This window comes from Neophocaena asiaeorientalis, unplaced genomic scaffold, assembly GCF_003031525.2.
Source record: "Neophocaena asiaeorientalis asiaeorientalis breed wild unplaced genomic scaffold, Neophocaena_asiaeorientalis_V1.1 scaffold265, whole genome shotgun sequence".
Taxonomy (NCBI): Eukaryota; Metazoa; Chordata; class Mammalia; order Artiodactyla; family Phocoenidae; genus Neophocaena; species Neophocaena asiaeorientalis.
The window spans coordinates 2,102,906-2,126,458 of NW_020172172.1; the positions used below are offsets into that span (position 1 = coordinate 2,102,906).

Below are 23,553 nucleotides of genomic sequence, written 5' to 3' on the forward strand. Positions count from 1 at the left end.
GAGGCTGGAGCTCAGGTCCCTCTGGAGATCATTTCTGACCCAAGGCTTTGAGGTTAGAGGGGTCTCATCCTGTCCTAGTTTTCAGTGGTGGGAGAGAGTTTTCCAGAACTTTTATGTTCGATTGGAAGAGGAAGTCAAACAGGCATAAACAGGCCACCAATTTTTTGTAGATTCCTTTATGTTGAAATAGTTATTAAACTATTAACAAATGAATAGTGAGAAAACAATTATCTGGTTAGCGTATTACTTATTATGTAACAATTAGTTCTGAGACAAAGTCCAATTCAAAACATATTACTGAGGATTCTATATTAGTTGATTTTAGAAATGGCATAATCCAAACCTATTTTTCCATAAATAATTATTTTTTTGGCCACACTGCATGGCTTTTGGGATCTTAGTTCCCCAACCAGGGATCGAACCCTCACCTTTGGCAGTGAAAGTGTGGATTCCTAACCACTGGACCTCCAGGGAATTCCCTCAAATAAATTTTCCTATGTAACCGCTAAAGAATTCTTCACTCCCATCGTTTGGCTCTGGAAAACTTATAGGCAACAACATTTTTATATGAGAAAAAAAATTAAGCACAGTTGCTAGGCACAGCTTAAAAGGGGTGATATGCACAAACTATAATGACAAATCAACACTTATTCAAACACGCATTTGAATTTAAAGCGTTCAAATAATCATAATCATTCAAATAATCAAATAATCTCGCACCATGCTTCGAGAATCATTTTTAACATCTCTTTTCCTTTCTAACGCACTATGGAAAAAATTCCTTTCTTATTTCTTCAGCAGTAAGAGCCTCAAAAATGTTGTTACAAACCTGGATTCACCTTGTCCTCTTGAGAAACAAGCTGAAGAGGTTTTTGGATCTGGTTAAAAATATTATCCTAAGGGAAATATCCACAGAGAGAAGCCCTGTGTCTGTCTATAGGGCTTGGGGCTGGGCTGGGTGGTGGGTCCAGGAAAGTCCACACAACTATGGACAGGGGGTGACTCAGAGGGGCTCTAACCAGCGTTCTAATCATTGGAAGACCGGGGTTGAGAGGGGTGGCAGATCCTGAACGGCCCGAATCATTTTAAACTTGGCCCTACTTGATGGAACTCTTTGAGAAACAAGGATTTTTCTGGATAGTGTTTGTCCTTGAAACAAATGAATCACCTCATTCAGTGTTTCAAAAAAATTCACTGTCTCTTGGTTATAGGCTATCAACAGTTAGACTATCTTAATGCATAGGGAATGCATTCTGGAAATGCTTTAACTGTATCAGACAGCTTATGATAATGTCAATATCATTTATTAATTCAATTGCTTTTTCCCATCTACTCTCTCTTAGGCAAATTTTTTTTTTTTTTTTTTGGACAGGGAAGCCCCTAGGCAAAATTTGATTAACGAATTTTTACTACCCATCAGTCATCTGTTTTGGACTCAAACTGTCCATAATTGGCTGTGAAATACAGGTGTGTGTATCGATACATGTGATGTAACTATAAAGTAGCATGTTGAATTGTTACAGGTGGAAATGAGTTCCGCAACTCCAGAGCTATATTGAACGAGACCTGTTTATACTTACCAACATTCACTCATAAAAAATATATATATATATGTGTGTGTGTGTATATATATATATATATATATATATAATCTTTCACCCTGTAGAATCCTTTCTTTCTAACATCTTTTCAGCCAGTCCTGCCAATCAGATAAGAAACACTACAAGATTGGGAGATAAAACCTTTTTAAAACAAGTTTCCTAATAGAAATTAATTTTTGAAAAGTCTACTTTTAAAGCAGCAGTTAGAAACTTTGTTGTTGTAACATGTCAGTAATACTGTTACATCAAATTGTGGATTTAAATAAGTTTAGCAGTTTCTTATCTCTTTAAAAAATAATACAGATTTCTGTGTTATTTAATGGCTTCTTCATTCTTCCAATTCCAAGGAATACAAAGGTCTCCATCCTGCATTACAGAGTAGAAATGTGAAATGCACAGGTGCATCCCTTGTAGATAAGGCAGTGATTGTTCTAGAAGTCTCTTACAACAATCCACCATTTGTATACTTGAAACGCTGGGCTCCTTATAAAACTTTTCCAGAGAAAATTTCTTCGTGGAAGCCTGCATCAATTCGTTTTCAATGACTTTCAACCTGTTATGTTGAAAACAAACATCTGATTGCCACAAGCTATAACCAAATAAAAGAACATAAAATGTAAAAAATATTTTTGTGTATTGGGCCATAACTTTCTACTCTCAACACTGAAAATGGTATCCACAAAGGCCAAATTATACGCTCAGAAGACTGTCCATAGGTATCTTGTAGCACCTATTATTACCACATGTATCTCTAAGTATTTGTTAAGTCTTTTTACCAGTAATGGGGTAAAGATAATTAATACAATAATTTTTTTGGCTTTTTAAAATTTTTTATTTAAGTTTAACTTCTAATTAAAAAATGTTTTTAATTGAAGTATAGTTGATTTACAATGTTGTGCTGGCTTCTGGCGTACAGAGAAGTGGTTCAGTTATACATACATATATCTACTCTTTGTCAGATTCTTTTCCCTTATAGATTACTACAAAATATTGAGTATGGTTCTGTGGGCTCTACAATAGGTCCTTGTTGTCTAATTAATGCATAATTCAAAAGCCTCTTATCCCTCCTCAGGGAGCAGCTGTTGGTGACTGAGAAAAGCAGGAAGCTGAGAGCGCCACCGGCAGCTTCAGGAGGCCCTACAGTCCAACCCTGACCCGGGCAGGAGTGACTTCTGGAGATTCCTGAAAAACCCCAGGACCAGAGGCTGGAGGAGGCCGCCCTCCCCACCAGGGCACAGGTGCTGTCTTCTGCCCGCCAAGGGTAAGACACAGGCGCTGAAAGTCAGGCAACCTGGAGAAGTGCAGGGGCTGGAAGGACAGGACCCAGATGTTAGCTTAGAACAGTGGTCTTTAAACGGCTCAGCAAGCTGAGGGTGGTGCAGAGGTGCTCTGAGGGCCCTCGTGGGTATGGACGGCCTCCAGTTCCTTTCCTTTTCAACTGGAGCACCTGCCAACCTTGATCTTTCTTTATCAATTGGTTTTCCACTTGAGAATCCACTTTATAAAGAGAGATGCAGCTCAAAGTGTCTGAAAATCACTGTCTCAGAACAGGCTTCATCTAAGGCAAGAAGGCTGTCTAACCAGCACCAAGTGGCTGCGATGCAGGCGGCCAGACTAGGGAGGGACCGCGGCGCAGAGAGAGGAAAGAAGGCAGCGGGGAGGGGAGACTCAGCCGGGCCGGGGCAGACGGCTGTAGGGGGCCCCGGCCAAGGGGGCAGGCGGGATGGGACCAGCAGCAAATGGTTTCTTTACCCTCCGTGTTGGAGGGGACATGGATGAAGGCTCCGGAGCCCAGAGCCAGAAGGAGGTCAGGGAAGCATGAGCGTCAGTGGATCCAGTCGGTGAGTATTGACTGAAGCCTCCCATGTGCCAGGCCCCGACCCCGGCACTGGAGCGAACGAAAGAGACAAAGCCTCTGCCCTCATGAAGCTCACATGCTATCTGGGGCGGGGGGCGGGGGCAGACAGTAAATGAACAAGGAAAACAGCGTGTCATAGGGAAATGGGTGGCAGGTGGGAGGGATGAGGGGAAGCTGCTGGATGGCAGGGGAGCTGAGACCTGAGGCTGGGAAGGGGCGGAGCCTGAAGCCATGGGGAGAAGGACTCCAGGCAGGGTCAGAGCGCGTGTCCTTGAGGAGGTAAGAAGCTCCTCTGGCAGGAGCAGCAGGGGTGAGGGCAGCGTCTTAGGAGGCGAGTTCAGGAGGCCGCCGGCAGGGCCTCGCAGGCAGGAACACATCCGGGCTCTCAAAGGACCACTCGCTCCGGCTGCTCGGCTGAGAGTCCACTGGGCGGGGGCGTGCATGCGGGGGCGCGGACACGGGACAGGGCATCACAGGATGGTGGAGGCTGAGACCCGGGCGCAGCGGGAAGGGACAGGAGACGGGCGGGGTTCTGGAGAGACGGAGAACGTGGAGCTGAGAGGTCTGCCGGCCCGGATGTGGGGAATGAGGAAGCAGGACAGGAATCAAGATGGATCACGAGGTTGGATTTACCTCAGCATCTGGTGGATGAAACGCTCAAAAACTAAAATATTTCATTTTTATTTCTTTTTATTTTCCTTCCTTAAAAATCTACTGGCACTATTTCAAAGCTATAGAACGCCCAGTGCGAAAACAGAAAAAGCAGCAGATACGATGTAGCAAGATCCTCAGGCCTCACAATGGAAGGTACGTGAGACTTACAATTAATTAATTAATTAATTTCTGGTTTATCCTTCAGTGCTTGTTTTTTTTAAGATTTTATTGGGGTATAGTTGATTTACAACATTGTTAGTTTCAGGTGTAAAGCAAAGTGATTCAGTTATACATACACATATATTCTTTTCTCATACAGATTATCACATTCAGTAGAGGTCCCAGTACTATACACTAGGTACTTGTCGTTTTTCTGTCTTACATGTAGTAGTGTGTGTGTTAATCCTAAGTTCCTGATTTATTCCTACCCCCCCAATGTTTCCCCTTGAGTAACCATAACTTTGTTTTTGAAGTCTGTCTGTTTCTGTTGTGTAAGTTCATTTGCATCATTTAAAAAAATTAATTCCAAATATGGGTGCTAATCGTATTTATCTTTGTCTGACTCACTTCACTGAGTGTGATCATCTCTAGGTCCATCCATGTTGCTGCAAATGGCATTATTTCGTTCTTTATTATGGCTGAGTAATATTCCACTGTATATATGGACCACATCTTCTTTATCCACTCCTCTGCTGATGGACATTTAGGAGGCTTCCATGTCTTGGTTACAGTAAGTACTGCTGCAGTGAACACTGGGGTGCATGTGTCTTTTCAAATTATGGTTTTCTCCAGATATGCCCAGGAGTGGGATTGCCAGATTGTATGGTAGTTCTATTCTTAATTTTTAAAGAAACCTCCATAATGTACTCCATAGTGGCTGTCACCAGTTTCCATTCCCACCAGCAGCTTAGGAGGGTTCCCTTTTCTCTGCACCCTCGCCAGCTACTATAGTTTGTAGACTTTTGGGTAATGGCCATTGTCACCTGTGCAAGGTGAGACCTTGTTGCAGTTTTGATTTGCGTTTCTCTAATAATTAGGCATGTTGAGCATCTTGTCATGTTTTGTTTTTTTTTTTAAACAGTGTGAATAATGTTACCTCTTGAAATTGGCTTCTTGAAATACTGCACTGATTTGAATTCTTTTTCGATTACTTATCCCAGGACATTTCTTGAGGACAGGTGTTATTTATTTACAGCCCTGCAGGCCTTGTGAATATTAAGACCTGGGCAGGTGTCACATCCCTAGAGCCTGAGCAGGCTTGGTTCCCAAGGCTGGACTGTCCTGGGGCTGAGGGAGCTGGGGAGGATATGCCAGCAAATGAGCCCCTCCTTGGCCCTCTAGTGCCTGGTCCCCTCTGGATGGGACCACAACCTCCAGATCCAGGTGGGCCCTCCTACAGCTAAACCAAGCCTACTGTACCCAAAGGATGGTGGACTCTCTGGGCTGGAAGAATTTGAAAAGTCACCTGGTCTCCACGTCTCCTAGTGGTGGGGCTCCCACCTCCAGCTCCGTCCGTACAGTCGCCCCGCCTCCGGACGACAGCACACTCAGCAGAGCGGTTTTGCAGGGGTTGGGTATTGTCTGGTGGTGAAGGGTAAGGGGGAAGGGGCAGTGAGACAAAAGCCCTTGGGTGTTTGTTCTAATTTACAACCCAGAAACAAGAGTTTCCCTAAGGTTCTGGGTGCCCAAGGCAGCAGAGCTGGCCTGAAGAAATCCTGCCGCCTTGTGGCCATTTCCCCAAAAAACAAGTTAAAAACCAGTGCTGATGGGCACTTGTCACAAGGCCTGGGGAGGGGGCTGTAAATGACACCTGCCCTCAAGAAATGTCCTGGGGTTGGTAATCGCAAAAGGATTCAAACAGGGCAGACTTTCAAGAAGCCAATTTCAAGAGGTAAATTTTACACTGTTGAAAAAAAAGGCACATGAAAAGATGCTCAACATCGGTAACTTTAAAAAAAATATTTTATTTTGTAACATCTTTATTGGAATATAATTGCTGTACAATGTTGTGTTAGTCTCTGCTGTATAACAAAGTGAATCAGCTATATGTATACATATATCCCCTTATCCCCTCCCTCTTGTGTCTCCCTCCCACCCTCCCTATCCCGCCCCTCTAGGTCATCGCAAAGCACAGAGCTGATCTCCCTGTGCTATGCGGCTGCTTCCCACTAGCTAGCTGTTTTACATTTGGTAGTGGATTTATGTCAATGCCACTCTCTCAGTCTGTCCCAGCTTACCCTTCCCCCTCCCGTGTCCTCAAGTCCATTCTCTACCTCTGCATCTTTATTCCTGTCCTGCCTCTAGGTTCTTCAGAACCTTTTTTTTTTTTTTTTTTTAGATTCCATATATATGTGTTAGCATATGGTATTTGTTTTTCTCTTTCTGACTTACTTCACTCTGTATGACAGATTGTAGGTCCATCCACCTCACTACAAATAACTCAAATAACTCAATTTCGGTATTTTATGGCTGAGTATTCCATTGTATATATGTGCTACATCTTCTTTATCCATTCATCTGTCGAATATTGCTAATTATTAGAAAGATGCAAAGCAAAACTACCATGAGGTACCACCTTGCACCAGTTGGAATGGCCATCATCAAAACATTTACAAACAATAAATGCTGGAGAGGCCACGGAGAAAAGGGAACTCTCCTATGTCACTGGTGGGAATGGACATCAGTAACAGCCACTATGGAGAATAGTATGAAGGTTCCTTGAAAAACTAACACTAGAGCTATTATAATATGATCCGGCAATCCCACTGCTGGGGTGTATATCTGCAGAAAACCATAATTCGAAAAGCCACATACACCCCAACATTCACTGCAACACTATTTACAATAGGCAAGACATGGAAGCAAGCTAAATGTCCATAGACAGAGGAATGGACAAAGAAGATGTGGTACATACATAGAATGGAGTATTACTCATCCATTAAAAAGAACAAAGTAGGGCGTCCCTGGTGGCACAGTGGTTGAGGGTCCGCCTGCCGATGCAGGGGACATGGGTTCGTGCCCCGGTCCGGGAATATCCCACATGCTGCGGAGCGGCTGGGCCTGTGAGCCATGGCCGCTGAGCCTGCGAGTCCGGAGCCTGTGCTCCGCAACGGGAGAGGCCACAATAGTGGGAGGCCCGTGTACCGCAAAAAAACAAACAAAAAAAACAAAATAATGCCATTTGCAGAAACATGGATTGACCTAGAGATGATCATACTAAGGGAAGGAAGGAAGTCAGAGAAAGACAAATATGATATCACTTACATGTGGAATCTAAAGAAAAAGTGATTCAAATGAACTTATTAACAACACAAACAGATTCATAGAGTTCGAAAACAAACTTATGGTTAGAAAAGGTAACAGCACAAATGCTCACCAACCAATCAAGAAGCAGGCTATTTGTTCAATAGGATCTGGCCAGGAACTGTCACCAATTCCACAAGTGAAAGAGATATGTGACTCCTTCACTTATTTGATGCATAAAATGACCCCATCATCTCCTGGGACACGGATCATGTCCACAGCCCTCCTGCGTGGCCACCCTTTCTGTGTTTCACATCCTTGGCTTTTTTGTGTGTGTGTGTGATACACGGGCCTCTCACTGTTGTGGCCTCTCCCGTTGCGGAGCACAGGCTCCGGACGCGCAGGCTCAGTGGCCATGGCTCACAGGCCCAGACACTCCGTGGCATGTGGGATCTTCCCGGACCGGGGCACGAACCCGTGTCCCTGCATCGGCAGGTGGACTCTCAACCACTGCACCACCAGGGAAGCCCACACCCTTGGCTTTTTGAACAAGCAATTTGTGTAGATCGAGGAGAGAATGGGCAACGAGGCCAGAGAAGTAAGTAACCAGAGGGGGCCCCAGCAGCACACTCGGACAATCACCCCGGTCCTCCACCCACCAGGCTCCTGCCCCCGCCCTCCTTACCCTGCTCCCCAGACACGTCAGCCTCGGCCTCCTCGGCCACAGCCTCTGCTTCCTATTCTCTTCCCAGAGCATCAGCCTTGGCTCCTCTCACACATGACCCCTCTCCGTCCACCACCCCTGACACTGAGGGCACCTGTGTCTCCCGCAAGCCTCGGGACCAGGCCTTCATCTTTCTACCAGTGGCGCCTTGCACAGCTTCCGATCCACAACTGTCACAGCAAATGACGGCTGCATGAATGAATGAATCCTTGCTAGCCAAACCTCCTTAGGCCACATCTTTAGGAAAACCACCCTGTTTTGAATATAATACTCTCCCTTTCTTCATAGTAGATCCTTGAAACATCTTCAACACTATCTTACTGCCTACAAAACTACTGACTATAACAGGATTCCTTCAAAGATACAAATGGCATAGAGACAGCACTGCTTATGAACCAAAAACCTTTTTCACTTTAAGATTTCTTCTCAATTTAATGACAGTGCAGACGAGGCTTGTTTCCTTCAGCAGATTTCAAAATTTTAAACAGTGAAGATTCCAATTAATCAAGTAGTAACTGAGTTTTCCCCCCTTGTTGCCACCCTTTTCCATCTGCACAGTTTCTTTCTGATACTCTTATCTTTCACTCTGCTTCTGAGTTGACTTTTATATTAACAAGCGCTGCGTCTCAAATTGAGGTACATGGTGGGAATGCAACCGAGGTTATTATACTGAGAAAACAGCCACGTCCAATCCCTGGCACAACCGGGGGAATAAATAAATATGTTACTCCTAAGTGACATACAGCTTAATACAGTCGATATCCTAAGTTCAATACAGTTTTAATTTCCCATACTTATGAGTTCTGACTACCTGAATATTTTCAATGATTAGACGGAATGGTAAGACAGGAAGAGAGCTAAGAGCACTCACTCTTCTTTTCTTTTCATGTTCTCTCTTGCCTGTTGGGCTTTGGTGAGAATAAACCACTGGAGGTTTGCTGGATCGCAGAGGATAGGAATGTTAAAATGCCCAAGTTCGTGCAAACTTGGAGCATATCTGTCACTGTAATAAAGCATACGTAAAAGGAAAAATCAGCAACCTTTCTACCCCCATTCCACCCCCAAAGAAACGATTTTCTTAGTCTGATTAATGGAAAGGAACTCATCAAGAAAACCCACCTCAAAGGTACAGTAAGTCCCCTACATATGAACGAGTTCCGTTCCGAGAGTGCGTTCCTAAGTCCAATTTGTTTCTTAAGTCCAACAAGTTACCAACTAACACAATTTGGTTATATAGCACTGTACTGTAGTAGGTTTATAATACTTTTCACACAAATACATAAAAAACAGTGAAGTACACAAAAGCACAACCACTTGTAGAGGATGCACGCATGTGACAATGTACAGCAGACACATGAACTAACTTATGAGATTGGACAGGTGAACGCACGTTTGCATCTTTGAAAGTTTGCAACTTGAAGGTTCATATGTAGTGGACTTCCTGTATAGCAGAATTGATTTGAAGTTTTGCTGTCCCCAAAGAGACACACTATCAGGATAACCACACCCTTCCTGGCCCTGTGACCTTCCTCATCTGTAAGATGGGGGTAGTAACCCACTCCATGGTGAGGTTGTGAGAGCTAAAGAGATAATGCATTTAAGTACCAAGCACGGTGCCTGATATGCACACTGTTGATTTCACATTAGTTTAACCCTATAAAGTTTTCCACAGGACTGATTTGCCCTGTAAGTGGCAATATATTTACAGAATGTTCTAGAGACTCAATCTTTCAATCCTCTCATGTTGGCTTTTCTCAAGTTTAAAAGAGTGTTGCCAACAGAGGTGGTGACATTCCTTTCTTTAATTCCTAAGAATCACACATGGAAATACAAAACAATTTCATGCATAGACACACACAGCCCATCTGACTGAATGAATAAAAGTAATTGTTTTAGATACTTGCCTGTTAAGGATCATTTGCAAACCACGCAAACTTCGAGGGTGAAAAGGTATTCGACTTTTCAAGAGTCTATTATAGAACACGTCGAGAAGAGAGTAATATTCTTCAAGTGTCAACACTGGCTGTAATTATTCGATATAAACAACTTGGATGCCACCTAGAAGATAGCTTATTTGGTCCTCCAGAAGCATCAGCCTCCTCTGCAGGTCAAAATAACTCGGTAATCTTTCAAAAAGCTACAGTATTTTTTTTTTTTGAAAAAAAGGGAAGGAATATTTAGTTTTATGGTACTTTAACAGTCCAAGTTCAGGACTCCAATAAATGGTACTGAGAAATTCTAACAAGAAAAATGATAAATTATTTTCCTAGAAGGAAAGTTCAAGTAAGCAATAAGAAAAAAGCTACGGAATGCTGGAAATACTAATATTCAAAATAAACCACTGTAAATCTTAGGAAATTTTAGCTAGGAATTGAAGAGATTGCAGAAGAAAAGAAATATGTTCCAAATAGAAATAAGTCCTAACATTTAAATATTCAGGTAAGAATCTCAAATTAGGTTAGAAAGATTAAATGGTATAATAAAGAAGGGTTTTAGAAATAAAGTCTACATATTTCAATTGCAAATCTATTTCCTCAGAATTTCCCATAATTCAACTAAATTCTATTTTGAAGCACCTACCATGTACTTAAACACTAAACTGGGCCCTTGGAGTATAGAGATTATAAGAATTTGTGTCCCTGTCTCCCAGGGGCTTATGGTCAGGGTGCAGGGAAACAAAACAAGAATCAGAATTCAGCGTACCAAGTGCCACATCAGGGTGAAGGGACTGGAGGGTCAAGCAATGGTTTCTAAAGACGTCTAATGTAATCAATATGAAGAGATAAAGAGGATTTAGAGAAGGTTAGACACATTGCTAATTATTAAAGAAATGCAAGTCCAAACTACAATGAGGTACCACCTCACATTGGTCATAATGGCCATCATCAAAAAGTCTACAAATACCAAATGCTACAGAGCATGTGGAGAAAAGGGAACCCTCTTACACTGTTGGTGGGAATGTAAGTTGCTGCAGCCACTATGGAGAACAGTATGGCGGTTCCTTAAAAAACTAAAAATAGAACTACCATATGACCCAACAATCCCACTCCTGGGCATGTGTCCAGACAAAACTATAATTTGAAAAGATATATGCACCCAATATTCATAGCGGCACTATTCGCAATAGCCAGGACATGGAAACAACCTAAATGTCTATTGATGGATGGATAAAGAAGATGTGGTCCATATATACAATGGAATATTACTCAGCCATAGAAAAGAATGAAACAGTGCCATCTGCAGCAACATGGATGGACCTAGAGATGACCAAACTAAGCAAAGAAAGTCAGACAGAGAAAGACAAATACCACATGATATCACGTATATGTGGAATCTAAAATATGACAGAAATGAACTTATCTACGAAGCAGAAACAGACTCGCAGACGTAGAAAACAAACTTATGGTTACCAAAGGGGGAAGGAGGTGGGGGAGGAATAAATTAGGAGTTTGGGATTAGCAGATACAAACTACTATATATAAAATAGATATACAAGGTCCTCTTGTATAGCACAGGGAACTATATTCAATATCCTGTAATAAACCATAATGGAAAAGAATATAAAAAAGAATATGTATGTATAACTGAATTACTTTGCTGTATACCAGAAATTAATACAACATTGTAAATCAACTATATTTCAATGAAAAGAAAAAGGAGTAGAGAAGATTAGCTGCATGTGGGAAAGTTTCAGGGGAAGAAAAAAGCATGTGCAAACCTGGAAGCACGAATAGGGACAAAGCAGGTTCAAAAACAAGGAGTTTGGTGTGGCTGGAGGGTGGCCTAAGTGGAAGGAGGTGAGGCTGAAGAGGCAGGTGGCGCTGGGTCGGGGAAGGACCTGTGTCCTATATTATGGACTCAGATTTTATGCAGAAAGTTGCAGTTATATTAGAGGAGTTGAAAGGCATCAAAAACTCTGCTATAATAAAAGCAATAGCAGTATAAAAATTCTACAAAGTATTTATAATATACTTCTAACACTTTCTGAAAAACAATTTTACTACCTACTTTTCAATTTTTCTCTCAACGAGTTATTCATGTGTAAATGGTAGCTACGTTTTAAACACCTTTAATTTTGAGATAACTTTAGATTCACACGTCTTTCACCCAGTTTCTCCAATGGTGACATCTTGCAAAACTACATACAATCACAACCAGGAAACGGACATGGCTACAGTCCACTAACCTTGTTCAGATTTCATCAGTCTTACTTGCACTTGTGTGGATTTAATCATATGCAGATTTATCACACGTAGAGATTCATGTGACACGACCACAGTCAAGACATAGAAGAGTTCCATCACAAGGATCCCCTCTGCTGCACTTCCATAGCCACAGACACCTCTGCTCTCCCACCCCCGGACCCCTGCAACCACTAACCTGTTCTTTCTATAATTTTATTATTTGAAGAATGTTATGTAAGTGGAACCATACAGCATGTATTCTTGTGAGATTGACTTTTTTCACTTTGTACAATGCCCTTGAGAGCCACCCAAGCTGTTGCCTGTATCAGCAGTTCATTCCTTCTTACCACCGAGTGGAGTTCTGTTGCATCGATGTGCCAAGGTTTGTGTCACCATTCAAACACTGGAGGGTATTAGGGTTCTTCCTAGTTTTTTGCTCTCACGAACATTTGTGTACAGTTTTGTTTCTCTAGTATAAATGCCCAAGAGGGCAGCTGCCAAACCCCATGATAAACACGTGTTTACTATTATAAGGAACTGCCACACTCTTTGCCAGGGTGCCTGCGCCATTTTACATTCTCAACAGGAATGCATGAGTGATCCAGTTTTTCTGCGTCCTCGCCAGCATTTGGTGGTATCGTTATTTTTCAGTTTAGCCATTCTGACAGGTGTGCAGTGACATCTCATTGCATTTCCCCATGGTTTTTCATGTGCTTATTCGGCATCTGTATGTCCTTTTCTGTGACATATCTATTCATGTTCTTTGCCCATTTTCTAATCGTTTGTTTTTTTACTGTTGAGCTTTGAGTGTCCTTTATATATTTAGATACAAAGACTTTGTCAGGTAGGTGGTTTGCAAATATTTTCTACCAGATATTTGATTTGAACAGATATTTCACGGATGGCAAAAGAGCACATGAAAAGATGCTCACCACCATTCATCATTAGAGAAATGCAAATTAAACCCGCAATGAGATAGAACCACACACCTCTTAGAGTGGCTAAAATTAAAAAGATGACCATAGCAAGTGTTGGCAGTTTCTTTTTTTTTTTTTTTTTTTTTTTTTTTTCGTTACCGGGGAAAAAAAAATGGAAGTGTTGGGTTTTTTTTTTTTTTTTTTTTTTTTTTTTTTTGCGGTACGCGGGCCTCTCACTGTTGTGGCCTCTCCCGTTGCGGAGCACAGGCTCCAGATGCACAGGCTCAGCGGCCGTGGCTCACGGGCCCAGCTGCTGCACGGCATGTGGGATATTCCCAGACCGGGGCACAAACCCGGGTCCCCTGCATCGGCAGGCAGACTCTCAACCACTGCGCCACCAGGGAAGCCCAAGTGTTGGCAGTTTCTTAAAAAGTTAAAATACCCTAACATATCTGGCCATTCCACTTTTAGGTATTTACCCAAGAGAAAAGGAAATATATGTCCATATAAACTTTGTAGATAAGTGTTCATAGCAGCTTTATTTCTAGTAGCCAAAAGCTGACATAACCCAACATCCATCCATAAGTGAATGGATAAACAAACTGGTATATCCATATGATGGAATACTACGTGGAAATAAAAAGGAATAAGTACACACAATAGCATGGATGAATCTGAAATTATGCCAAATGAAAGAAATCAGATCCTAACCCCAACATACTCTGATTCCACTTATATAAAACTCTAGAAATATAAACTAATCTATAGTGACAGAAAGCAGACCAGTGGTTGCTGGGGTAGCGGGTGGTAGATGGAAGAGAGGGTTTACAAGGGACATGAGCATTCTTTTGTGGGTGATGGATGTGTTCACTATCCTGATTATGGTAATGGTTTCACGGGTATTTACATATGTCACATCTCATCAAATTATACCCACTAAATATGTACAGTTTATTGTAAGTCAATTATACCACAGTAAATCTGCTAAAAACAAAACAAACAACAGAATGAAGGCCTTTAGGCTATGCTTCAGAAAAGACTATAGAATTTCCAAATAAAAACGGACTTAAAAATCAGTCCTCTAACAATTTAAACTACAAAATATTAAGCATCTGATCTGCAAACAGGTGATTCAAATTTTTTTCAGTTTACTGACATATTAGCATAGTTTGAAACAAAAGTATGTCGATAACAAATTAGAGACTTTTTTTGCTTTTAAGCTTTTTCTTACTTTTGTCCAGTGATGATGGACATCCATTGTTCCCAGCATCACATGGCCCACTGCACTCATCCCGGACCGGTCTGTAAATATTATTGTACATCCTGATGATAAAGCACAAACCTTTGGTCACTGTCCAGAGAGGCTTCATTCTTTCAGCACTGTGCAAATAATTACGTAAATTTCATGTATCAACTCAGGATTAAATTCGGTAGAAGCTTAAAGCCTAATTTTATGTCACTGTTTAAGTCAAAGGAACAGATTTTAAAATTCAGCTGATATAAAGTCACATCTATCAATACAAAGACTTTTAACACTTAGCTTTCCTCTAGAATTTACAGATGTGTATAGCCATTAAGGGATATGGATTTCGGAAGTGAATGGAAATTGTTTACCTTTTGCATTTTTAAGGCTTTCCAAGTTCTGCTGGGCTAAGCGGCCTAAACTGTGCAGCTGACTGCAGCGGTGGGCGATGCCCCAGCTCCTCTGCCACCTGGTCCAACAGAGCACACGGCCCATTAACACCCGTGTCCCCCCAGAGGGAGGCACACACTCGCCCCCATTGCTTGACTCCCGTGAAAGCCGAGGAGTTGCTTTCTCAAGGAGACACGCAACATGTTTCCAAACTAACTCATTTTTCAAGAAGCAGCCAAATGGGAAATGAATCGTTTACCAGAGGGTAAAAATCTTAGCACTATATTCAGCTATCCAAAGACTTAAAACAAGCAAATACACTGTGTTGTTTCTCTTAAAATAAGAGGATGAAATGGGGAAAACTTTGACAAAGATCTTTTTCTTCTTTATGTTGTTTAATGACAATGTTGTCTTAGATTTAAGTTCCAACTAGGAATTCCAGTTTGGTTTATCAGAATTTTTTGGATCATATTCTAGAGAAAATGATGTTTACGACATCGTGTAATCTGCTCATTTTATACCTGAACATTATTACATCTCAGTGACAAGATGACATGATGTCACAGAGGCACTTCTGTGTGTGTGTAAAGAGCACCGGTATTAAGTGGTATCAGAAAACCAACCTTCGAATTCTAATTCTGTGATTTACTAGCTCTGTGACCTTCAACAAACTGCCTCTAGTCTTCCTAAGGTTTCTCTTCATGCTTGCCCAGTGGGGACACTTCTTACAGCACAGGTAGTATAAATCACAGGGGATGAACATGTGAAGGAATAAGGTGCTCAACAGGCTTTAAGAAAACTTAGGTTCCTTCTTCATGCTAACACCAATTCTGATGAATGTCATTTCTGATAAAGTGAAATCGGCTTTCAAAATTATTCCTTTAACACACACTGTCATCAGTCACAATGCTTCCTTTCGTTGGAGACTTGGTTAATTTCCCAGTAAGCCGAGACACTTACGTCCAGGGTCCTTAAATGTTTTGGTCTCGGGACCCCTTTGCACTCCTAAAAACTGAGAACCTCGAAGAGCTTTTGTTTATATGGGTTATAGCTATTGATATTTACCATAGCTGAGAAATTTCTCCACTATATTGTAAAATAATGTTTACTTCTCTTTATGTTTAAGAAACGCTTTCATCTTCCTGATCCATTCTGCCTTCTCACATCTCTTAAATTTATTTAGAAAAAGTTATTTTCATGCATATTAATTTGTTTTTTTATATACCTTTAAGAAGGATCTTATTATTTTGTGTTTAGTTAGTGAAGTCTATGTTACTAGATTATGGAATTGGAAGGGCCCCCTCTAATCACAGCTTGGATGTGATGAAAAGACAGCAGTTATCAGCATAAACCCAAACATCCCACACAGTCCAGGTGTAAACACTTTCCTCTGAAATTTGAATTATCTTGGACGACTATGATTTGAATACATAAGAATAGAACATATAAGTACTATCTGTATTCTGCAAGCCCAGGAAAAAGGTGCTGTTATGATATCCAAATGGTCATTTGGTTCAATATAAGTAAAAAGTCCTGATAATGATGGCTGAAAACAACAAAACAGGCTACAGCAAAGAGTAACAGAAGTTTAAGCTCCAGACCAGATGACAATATCTCAGGGTTCTTGTAATGCAGAGTCCCATGACTGAATCACACCACCCCCTCCTTAGGGTTGTAACAGCTGTTAAATCTATTTTTATAATAGATAAAGATTCAGCATGTATCTTTATACAACTGTGATTTCTAAGTTTATGAAAACATTTAAAAAGTCATGTTATAGTGACTACAGGTAATAATACTGTATTGCATTTTGAAAGTTGCTTAAAGAGTAGATCTTAAAAGTTCTCATCACAAGAAAAAAATTGTTTTGTAACTATGTATGGTGACAGATGTCAACTAGACTTATTGTGGTGGTCATTTTGCAATGTATACAAATAATGAATTATCATGTAAAACACTTGGAACTAATATAATGTTATATGTCAATTATACCTCAATTAAAAAAAAAAGTCATGCTATATAACACAATAAAAGAATACATTTATTTTTTTATCTCCCTTCCTCTTTTTAAACTTAAGTACCAGTCTTACATGATTGGGAAATAATTATTTTTTATACATTATGGGCATAGGAAAAGTATATTTTTCACAAGCCCATTATGTTAAAAAAAAAAACTATTATGCTAAAAATATCAGTATCTAAACTTTACTTCACTATTTTAAGCAAGAAATTCATATTGATTTTCTTACATAAACATTTGATTACTTTCATAAAAAGATAACTGAATATTTAGTGAACACAATAATTAAAGATGCAAATATTTAACTGTTAGAAACCTTTACCAAAAGGTAATACATGTTTATTTTAATCTCTAAATTAGGTTTTCTCTTCTTCATTACCTGATATCCGAGAGCTGCAATTGATGGGACAGTTCATCTTTTAAACGATCTAGTTCTTTTCTAAGTGGTAAACTATTCTTCAGCTTTTTAACAGCACTTTTCCCATTATTATCTAACCAGGATCTAGAAAGAAAAAAAAACAGAGATATACACTTTGCAATACTAACTATAATGCAAACATTTCTACTATTGAACGACGTGTTCATTGACTTAAAGCAGCCCCAGTGTTAAACCGAGTTTGCCATCAAACGTTTGCCAAATTATAAGTACTGCTGCAGGAGTAGGCAGGGCAGAATGGCAAGGTGACTCGGGGATCAGAGGAACATTTTGGGTCCAAGATGTAGTGGTGGAGTGGGCCCTGGGTACAGCCGTGCAAGAGAAAACTCCAGGGGGTTAGGGAAAAAATGGTCTAAAGCACCCCATCCCCAGGCCACCAGACACCCCCTGTGGGACACCTGTCAGTGACTGATGGTCAGGTGTTAGGATAACTCTGCAGAAGGGCTCATATGTCCATCTCAGAAGTGCTTGCCAAATAAACCTCTTTAAGGTTCCTTACTTATTAAGTCACTTTAAAGGTTTGAGATGTTGTGATCTAAGACATTTAAAAAATAATCAAGTTCAGGGAATTTCCTGGTGGTCCATTGGTTAGGACTCCTGCTTCCACTGCAGGGGACACTGGGTCCTATCCCTGGTCGGGGAACAACCATCCGGCACACTGCACAGCGTGGCCGCAAAATAATAGTAATCAAATTGAAACTTTCAGAACCAATCAAATCATTATGCGTGCATCAAATATTTATCCTGAAAGCCGAACAGTGTGTTGTGATGGGAATCTAAGGAAGACACATCTAGTAAGGAACAGAGAGAGAAGCAACTGGAAAAGAGTATATGAGCTTCTAGGAGAACAGAGGAAGAATTAACTAATTCTAATTCTGCCTGGAAGGTTCTAACCTGAGAGATGGACCAGATTTTTCCAGGCAGATTAGTGAAAGGGAGGGGCATGCCAACCACGCCAGTGCACAGGGAAGTATAAGATGAACCAACGTGCCCAGATCACACAATGCCTAGAGGGAGGGTGGTGTGAGATGAGACTGGAGAGGCACATATGTGTGTGTGTGTGTGAGATTATAAAAGGTCTTGCACATTGGGGTAAGGAATTGGGATCTTTTCCTCTAACTAAAGATGTTCCACTTTTTTTTTTTGGCCATACGGAGGAGCTTGCAGGGATCTTAGTTCTGGAACAGGGATTGAACCTGTGCCCCCTGCAGTGGAAGCTCGGAGCCCTAACCACTGGACCACCAGGGAATTCCCTATATTCCACATTTTTTTGACTCACTAAATGTGTGCAGTCATTAATAATTCTTCCTACTCCCCCTTTAAGAATACTGGTAGTGATTTTATTTCTGCTTTCTGTGTGAGAAATAAGAAAATAATATCTTACTTTATATCACGATTATTAGCTATTACCATTTTTCAACCTTTTCGTCATTTATTAAGTCATACGTGTTAATCAATTTACTTTAAATTATGTAATAGAAAGGATGATTTTTTGACAAATGAATTACCAAATGGCATACTATGTTGGGTTTGGGGACCAAATGTCTTAACCTGTAGAATGAAATATAATCTTACGATTATATATTCATGACCTGATTGTTGGAATTCTTACATTTAGTGTATAAAATTTAACTGATCTAGTTTAACAATTTTTGTGTTTTGTGTCTAAACACGGAGATAAAAATGAAGGTTCTACACATGGCATTTTCTTTCTATCTGTCTATCTATGTAGATATTAGATCTATCTATAGATATAAAGACAAAGATACATGTATCCTAGCTCTGGCCACTGAGAAGTTCAGTAGCAATTGAGACATGCACCACCCAGATCTTGGTTTCTAAAAATCATTCCTTCCTAAAAGGAACCAGAGCTTCTTGGCAAAATGGTTCAATCAAACACTGGGCCAGGGAAAGTCCAGATGAGCCTGGAACACCTTGGTGAACCAGGAAGTAAGAGAGTTCTCAAAGAATGATGGGGACATAGGAGCCAGCTTGAAGGGATGATAGATAAGGTTAGAAAATTGCCATTTGGCAACCATCATCATATGCCTCCTATATAACATTGAAAACAACACACTTCACTTTTCAGGTATTCCTGCCAAATATGAATAACCTGACTCTAATTATGAGAAATACCAGATAAACTCAAAACACTCAAATTGAAGGACATTCTACTAAATAACAGCAAGGCAATGGAAGACAAGAAAACACTGAGGAACCATTCCCGATTAAAGGAGGTTACAGAGACTAAAGGTATGACTTATAATTTGAAAAACAATGACTTAACCTATAAATAAGGAGAAGACTGAATAAGTGTATGATATGAGTTAAAGCATGATTATAGCATTTCCAAATATCCTACAGAAATAATTCCAATATTGTAATTGTCCAATGTCGCATTTTGTGGTCGCTAAGAGGATTCAGAGCTTAGACAATGCAAGTGAAATAAAACTTTGTGTGCAAACTTCAAATAGAAAAAATGGAAGTCTGACATTTACTAATATCTCAGTAGTTAACAGAATAGCATTTCAATGGTCTTTCTATAGTTCAATGACATGTTTTTTTCAGTGGGAGAGACATTACATATGGGATCATTCTGTTTAGATACAAATGGATCCTGTTGTCTCCTTGCAAACACAAATTCTATAAATGCAATATATTTTAGTTATAAAATTATTTGATAATCAGGGAATATATGCAAAATATGGAAATACTAAAAGCTACAACACAAAGTAGCATTTTCTAATTTTTTTTAGGCTGGCATATTCTTTTTATTATAATATATAATTAGAAAACCTTACATATTAAACATTTCATTATAGTGTTTTTATCACTATAAAGTGATTTGACAGTAAGATAAAGCACAATTTGCTGAGAAATTAAAAATTACACAGCATGCCCTAAAATGTACATTGAAATGTAACTGCCAGATATAAGAAGAAAATAGATTAAATGGAGCTTTTATGACCTGATAATTCTTCTATGTTGTGTTTTTAAAAACTCAACTAATTTATTTTCATAATTTCTGTGATTTATTTCAGCTGCATGTCTCTGCGAAAACATAAGGAAAATTATTTGAAAGTTTACACTAAATAGAACTGTTATATTTTCTCTTTTTAACATTACATTCTGAAATATTAGAAATAACATGCTTTCAAGATTATTATTATTATTTTTTTTTTTGCGGTACACGGGCCTCTCTCTGCTGTGGCCTCTCCCACTGTGGAGCACAGGCTCCGGACGCGCAGACTCAGCGGCCACGGCCCGCGGGCCCAGCCGCTTCGTGGCACGCGGGACCCTCCCGGACCGGGGCACGAACCTGCGTCCCCTGCATTGGCAGGTAGACTCTCAACCACTGCGCCACCAGGGAAGCCCCAAGATTAAATTTTGATCAGGTGAATGAAATTTGTAAACCAGCTGAAGATCAGCTGGATATAAATTGCAGAATTATTTTTATGCTCCCTCTGAACTGTGTAATTCAGCATGTGCTCCTTATGCGTCCTCTCCTATAACTACATATATAATAAAGATGAGGTAAACAATACAAGAATGAAAATAAAAACAAACCGTATATGGCCAAAATGACCATGGTGGTGAACAAGTTTTGTCTCAGTTACAGCCCCTAAATCTCCTGACTATGGGACAGTCATTCCATTCATATGGTTTGAAACCTGTCAAATGGTTCAACAATTTTATAATTATTTGCAAAATAATAACAAATTTAAAAAATTAGGACTTCTCTGGCGGTCCGGTGGTTAAGACTCCACACTTCCAATGCAGGGGCTTGGGTTCGATCCCTGGTTGGGGAACTAAGATTCCACGTCCCACGTGGCATGCCCAAATAAAAAATTAATAACTGAAACAAGAAACTGATACAAACACCACTCTGGCTTTGATGACATAAGCTCCCGGAATCCTTACTGGGAAAAACTAACATAAAACAAAACCTTGAACAAACCCTCATCAGGGTTCCTGCAAACTGGGCAACATCCATATTTGGGAAAAGGTCAAGATTGGAAAGGGGTGCTGGGCCTGTGTGAACACACTGGACCAGGGAGACCAGGTTAGGTTATGGAAATAAGAGATATGAAATCCTCCAAATTCATACAACTGTCATAACCGGGGCATCGGCCCTCTAAGGCATGCTGGGTAAAGGCAACAGATTTTTTCTTTGCGGCATTTAGTCGATACTGTAATTTACCCAAAGGGCCCAAAGAGCAGCATGTATTCCTTTTCTTGCCTTTTTTCAGTGTAGAGCTGTCCTCTCCTATCCTACCCAGACTGGACTCTCTGCTCTAAAATTATACCTAATAAGCTAAACTCAAACTCTATGAGGTGTGATGATCTGGTTCAGGTAAGTCACTAACATATCAATGTTCAAGAAATATAACACAAGGACCTCCGATACAAGCATCAAAAACTAAACAAAACAGAAATCTCTAACCAGTAGATTTTAGAAGAGAAGCTTTGAGTAGGAAGATTTAAGGTGATACCAGTCAACTCTCAATATTCTCTAGCCCAAGAAAAACATATGGAAGTAAAAGCTATGAAACAGCATTACGCCAAGAACCAGCCACAGCCCTATTCCAGCTCTTCTGTAAGAAACTCTAAATACTGTCTGTTTCATTTAGGATAATTCAATATTAATTTTAAATCACAGTTTTAAAGCGAATGCAAGATCTCGCATAAACAAGACTAAAACATGTAATGCTTTATTGTTGTTAATTTCATTTGTCAAAGCTAAGAGAACAAAGGTTCTATCTGGCTTGAATGGGTTTACTTCATTGTTTGACAAGATACATAGTTATTGACAACTGAATTTGGATAATAATGATCAATAAATTAGACAGTTATATTTCCACTGATTTCAATTTCTAAAACAGTGGTCTATTTAATTTATGTTGCTAAGGTTCCCCTGCACCTTTATTGGGTATTAAACATGGCGCTAGTAGAATTTACATAACTTTTCAATGAACACTCTCACCAGTGCCATTATTATCTCTCTTTTGAAATGTGAAGAAGCAGAGGTTCAAGGAGGTTAAGAAGCGTGAAGTGAGGGCTGAAATCTGAGCTGCCACCAAGCCAAGTATTTTCCCCATTATAATATGCTGACTCTTTTTTTGGAAAAGTTTTTAAAATTGGTTTTGAAAATTATACAAGTGTTATATAAGTACATCCTTCTTGTAAAATTATATATACAAAGTAAAAGTCTCCTGTTGACAGGCACACAACCTCACACTTTCACTAGATGTAACCCTATTAACATTTAGGTACACAAGCATTTAGACCTGCACTGCCTAATATGGTAGCTACTAGCCATATGTGGCTATTTATTGTTAAAATTAAATTGACTGAAATTAAATAAAATTTAAAATTCAGCTCCTGGTCATACTAGCCCCACTTCAAGTGCTCAGAAGCCACGTGGGGCTAGTGCCAGCTGCACCAGACAGCGCTCGTACGGAACAGTTACATCACCGCAAAAAGTTCTCTTGGACAGCACTGCTCTAGACCTTTTCTATGTGCTTTGTGTGTATGTTATATATGATATATACGCTTATGTGTTTGCACAAAGACACACCCAACAGTGTAGATTTTTCCTTTTTAACACATAAACTGCACCATTCTGGATCTATTACTTTGAACTTGCTTTTGTTATTTAACCTTGGTGACTCTTCCATTATCTGTATGTATACATCATTCTCTTTCTTTTTAGTAGCTCTATACTAATCCACATAATCAATGTAGCACAATGTATTTAACACTGCCAAAACTGATGACTATAAAAGTTGTTTTTACTTTTTCACTATTCCACAGAAGGCCGAAATGTGTTTTCTTGTCTTTGCCACGGATGAAAGTCATCGCAATGTAAATCATTCTCAGAGATACCTACTATTGCCTGCCACATAGATTTACAAAATGTAGAACATGCAAACTAAGAAAGATTTTTTCGTTGATTCATTGATGGTAAAGTGAGAAATACTGGTAGGAAAATTATTCTAGTCAGTGAAAGAGGAAAGGAAAATGCAAATTCCTGCATCTGAGTTTAGGAAAAAATAGTTTATCCTCAGAAGAGGTAAGTCAAGGAATAAATCTCAGTTTCTCTCTTAATTTATCAATTCCATTAATTGTTTAATCCAAGGTAAGGGCTGCTATATAGTGTGGAATGCCTGTACCAGATTGCATATATCCTTTATTGGAAAATATTACCTAATTAATTTAGTTTGCATTTGATTACTGAGGCTAAATGTTTTTTGTATCTTATTGGCTATATATGTGTATTATT

At 39.9% G+C, this 23,553-nt stretch overlaps 1 protein-coding gene across 1 annotated transcript in view; it reads right to left on the reverse strand.

Moving 5' to 3' along the window:
- Positions 1-1,375: 1,375 nt before the first annotated feature.
- TCAIM (T cell activation inhibitor, mitochondrial) overlaps positions 1,376-23,553 on the reverse strand; it is a 33,672-nt gene continuing 11,494 nt past the window's right edge. Inside the window, 7 exon segments of the mRNA XM_024756413.1 lie at positions 1,376-2,154; positions 8,952-9,083; positions 9,985-10,217; positions 14,413-14,504; positions 14,796-14,893; positions 17,214-17,336; positions 22,508-22,526. Of these exon segments, the coding sequence (XP_024612181.1) occupies positions 1,914-2,154; positions 8,952-9,083; positions 9,985-10,217; positions 14,413-14,504; positions 14,796-14,893; positions 17,214-17,336; positions 22,508-22,526 (938 nt within the window). The 3' untranslated portion in view covers positions 1,376-1,913.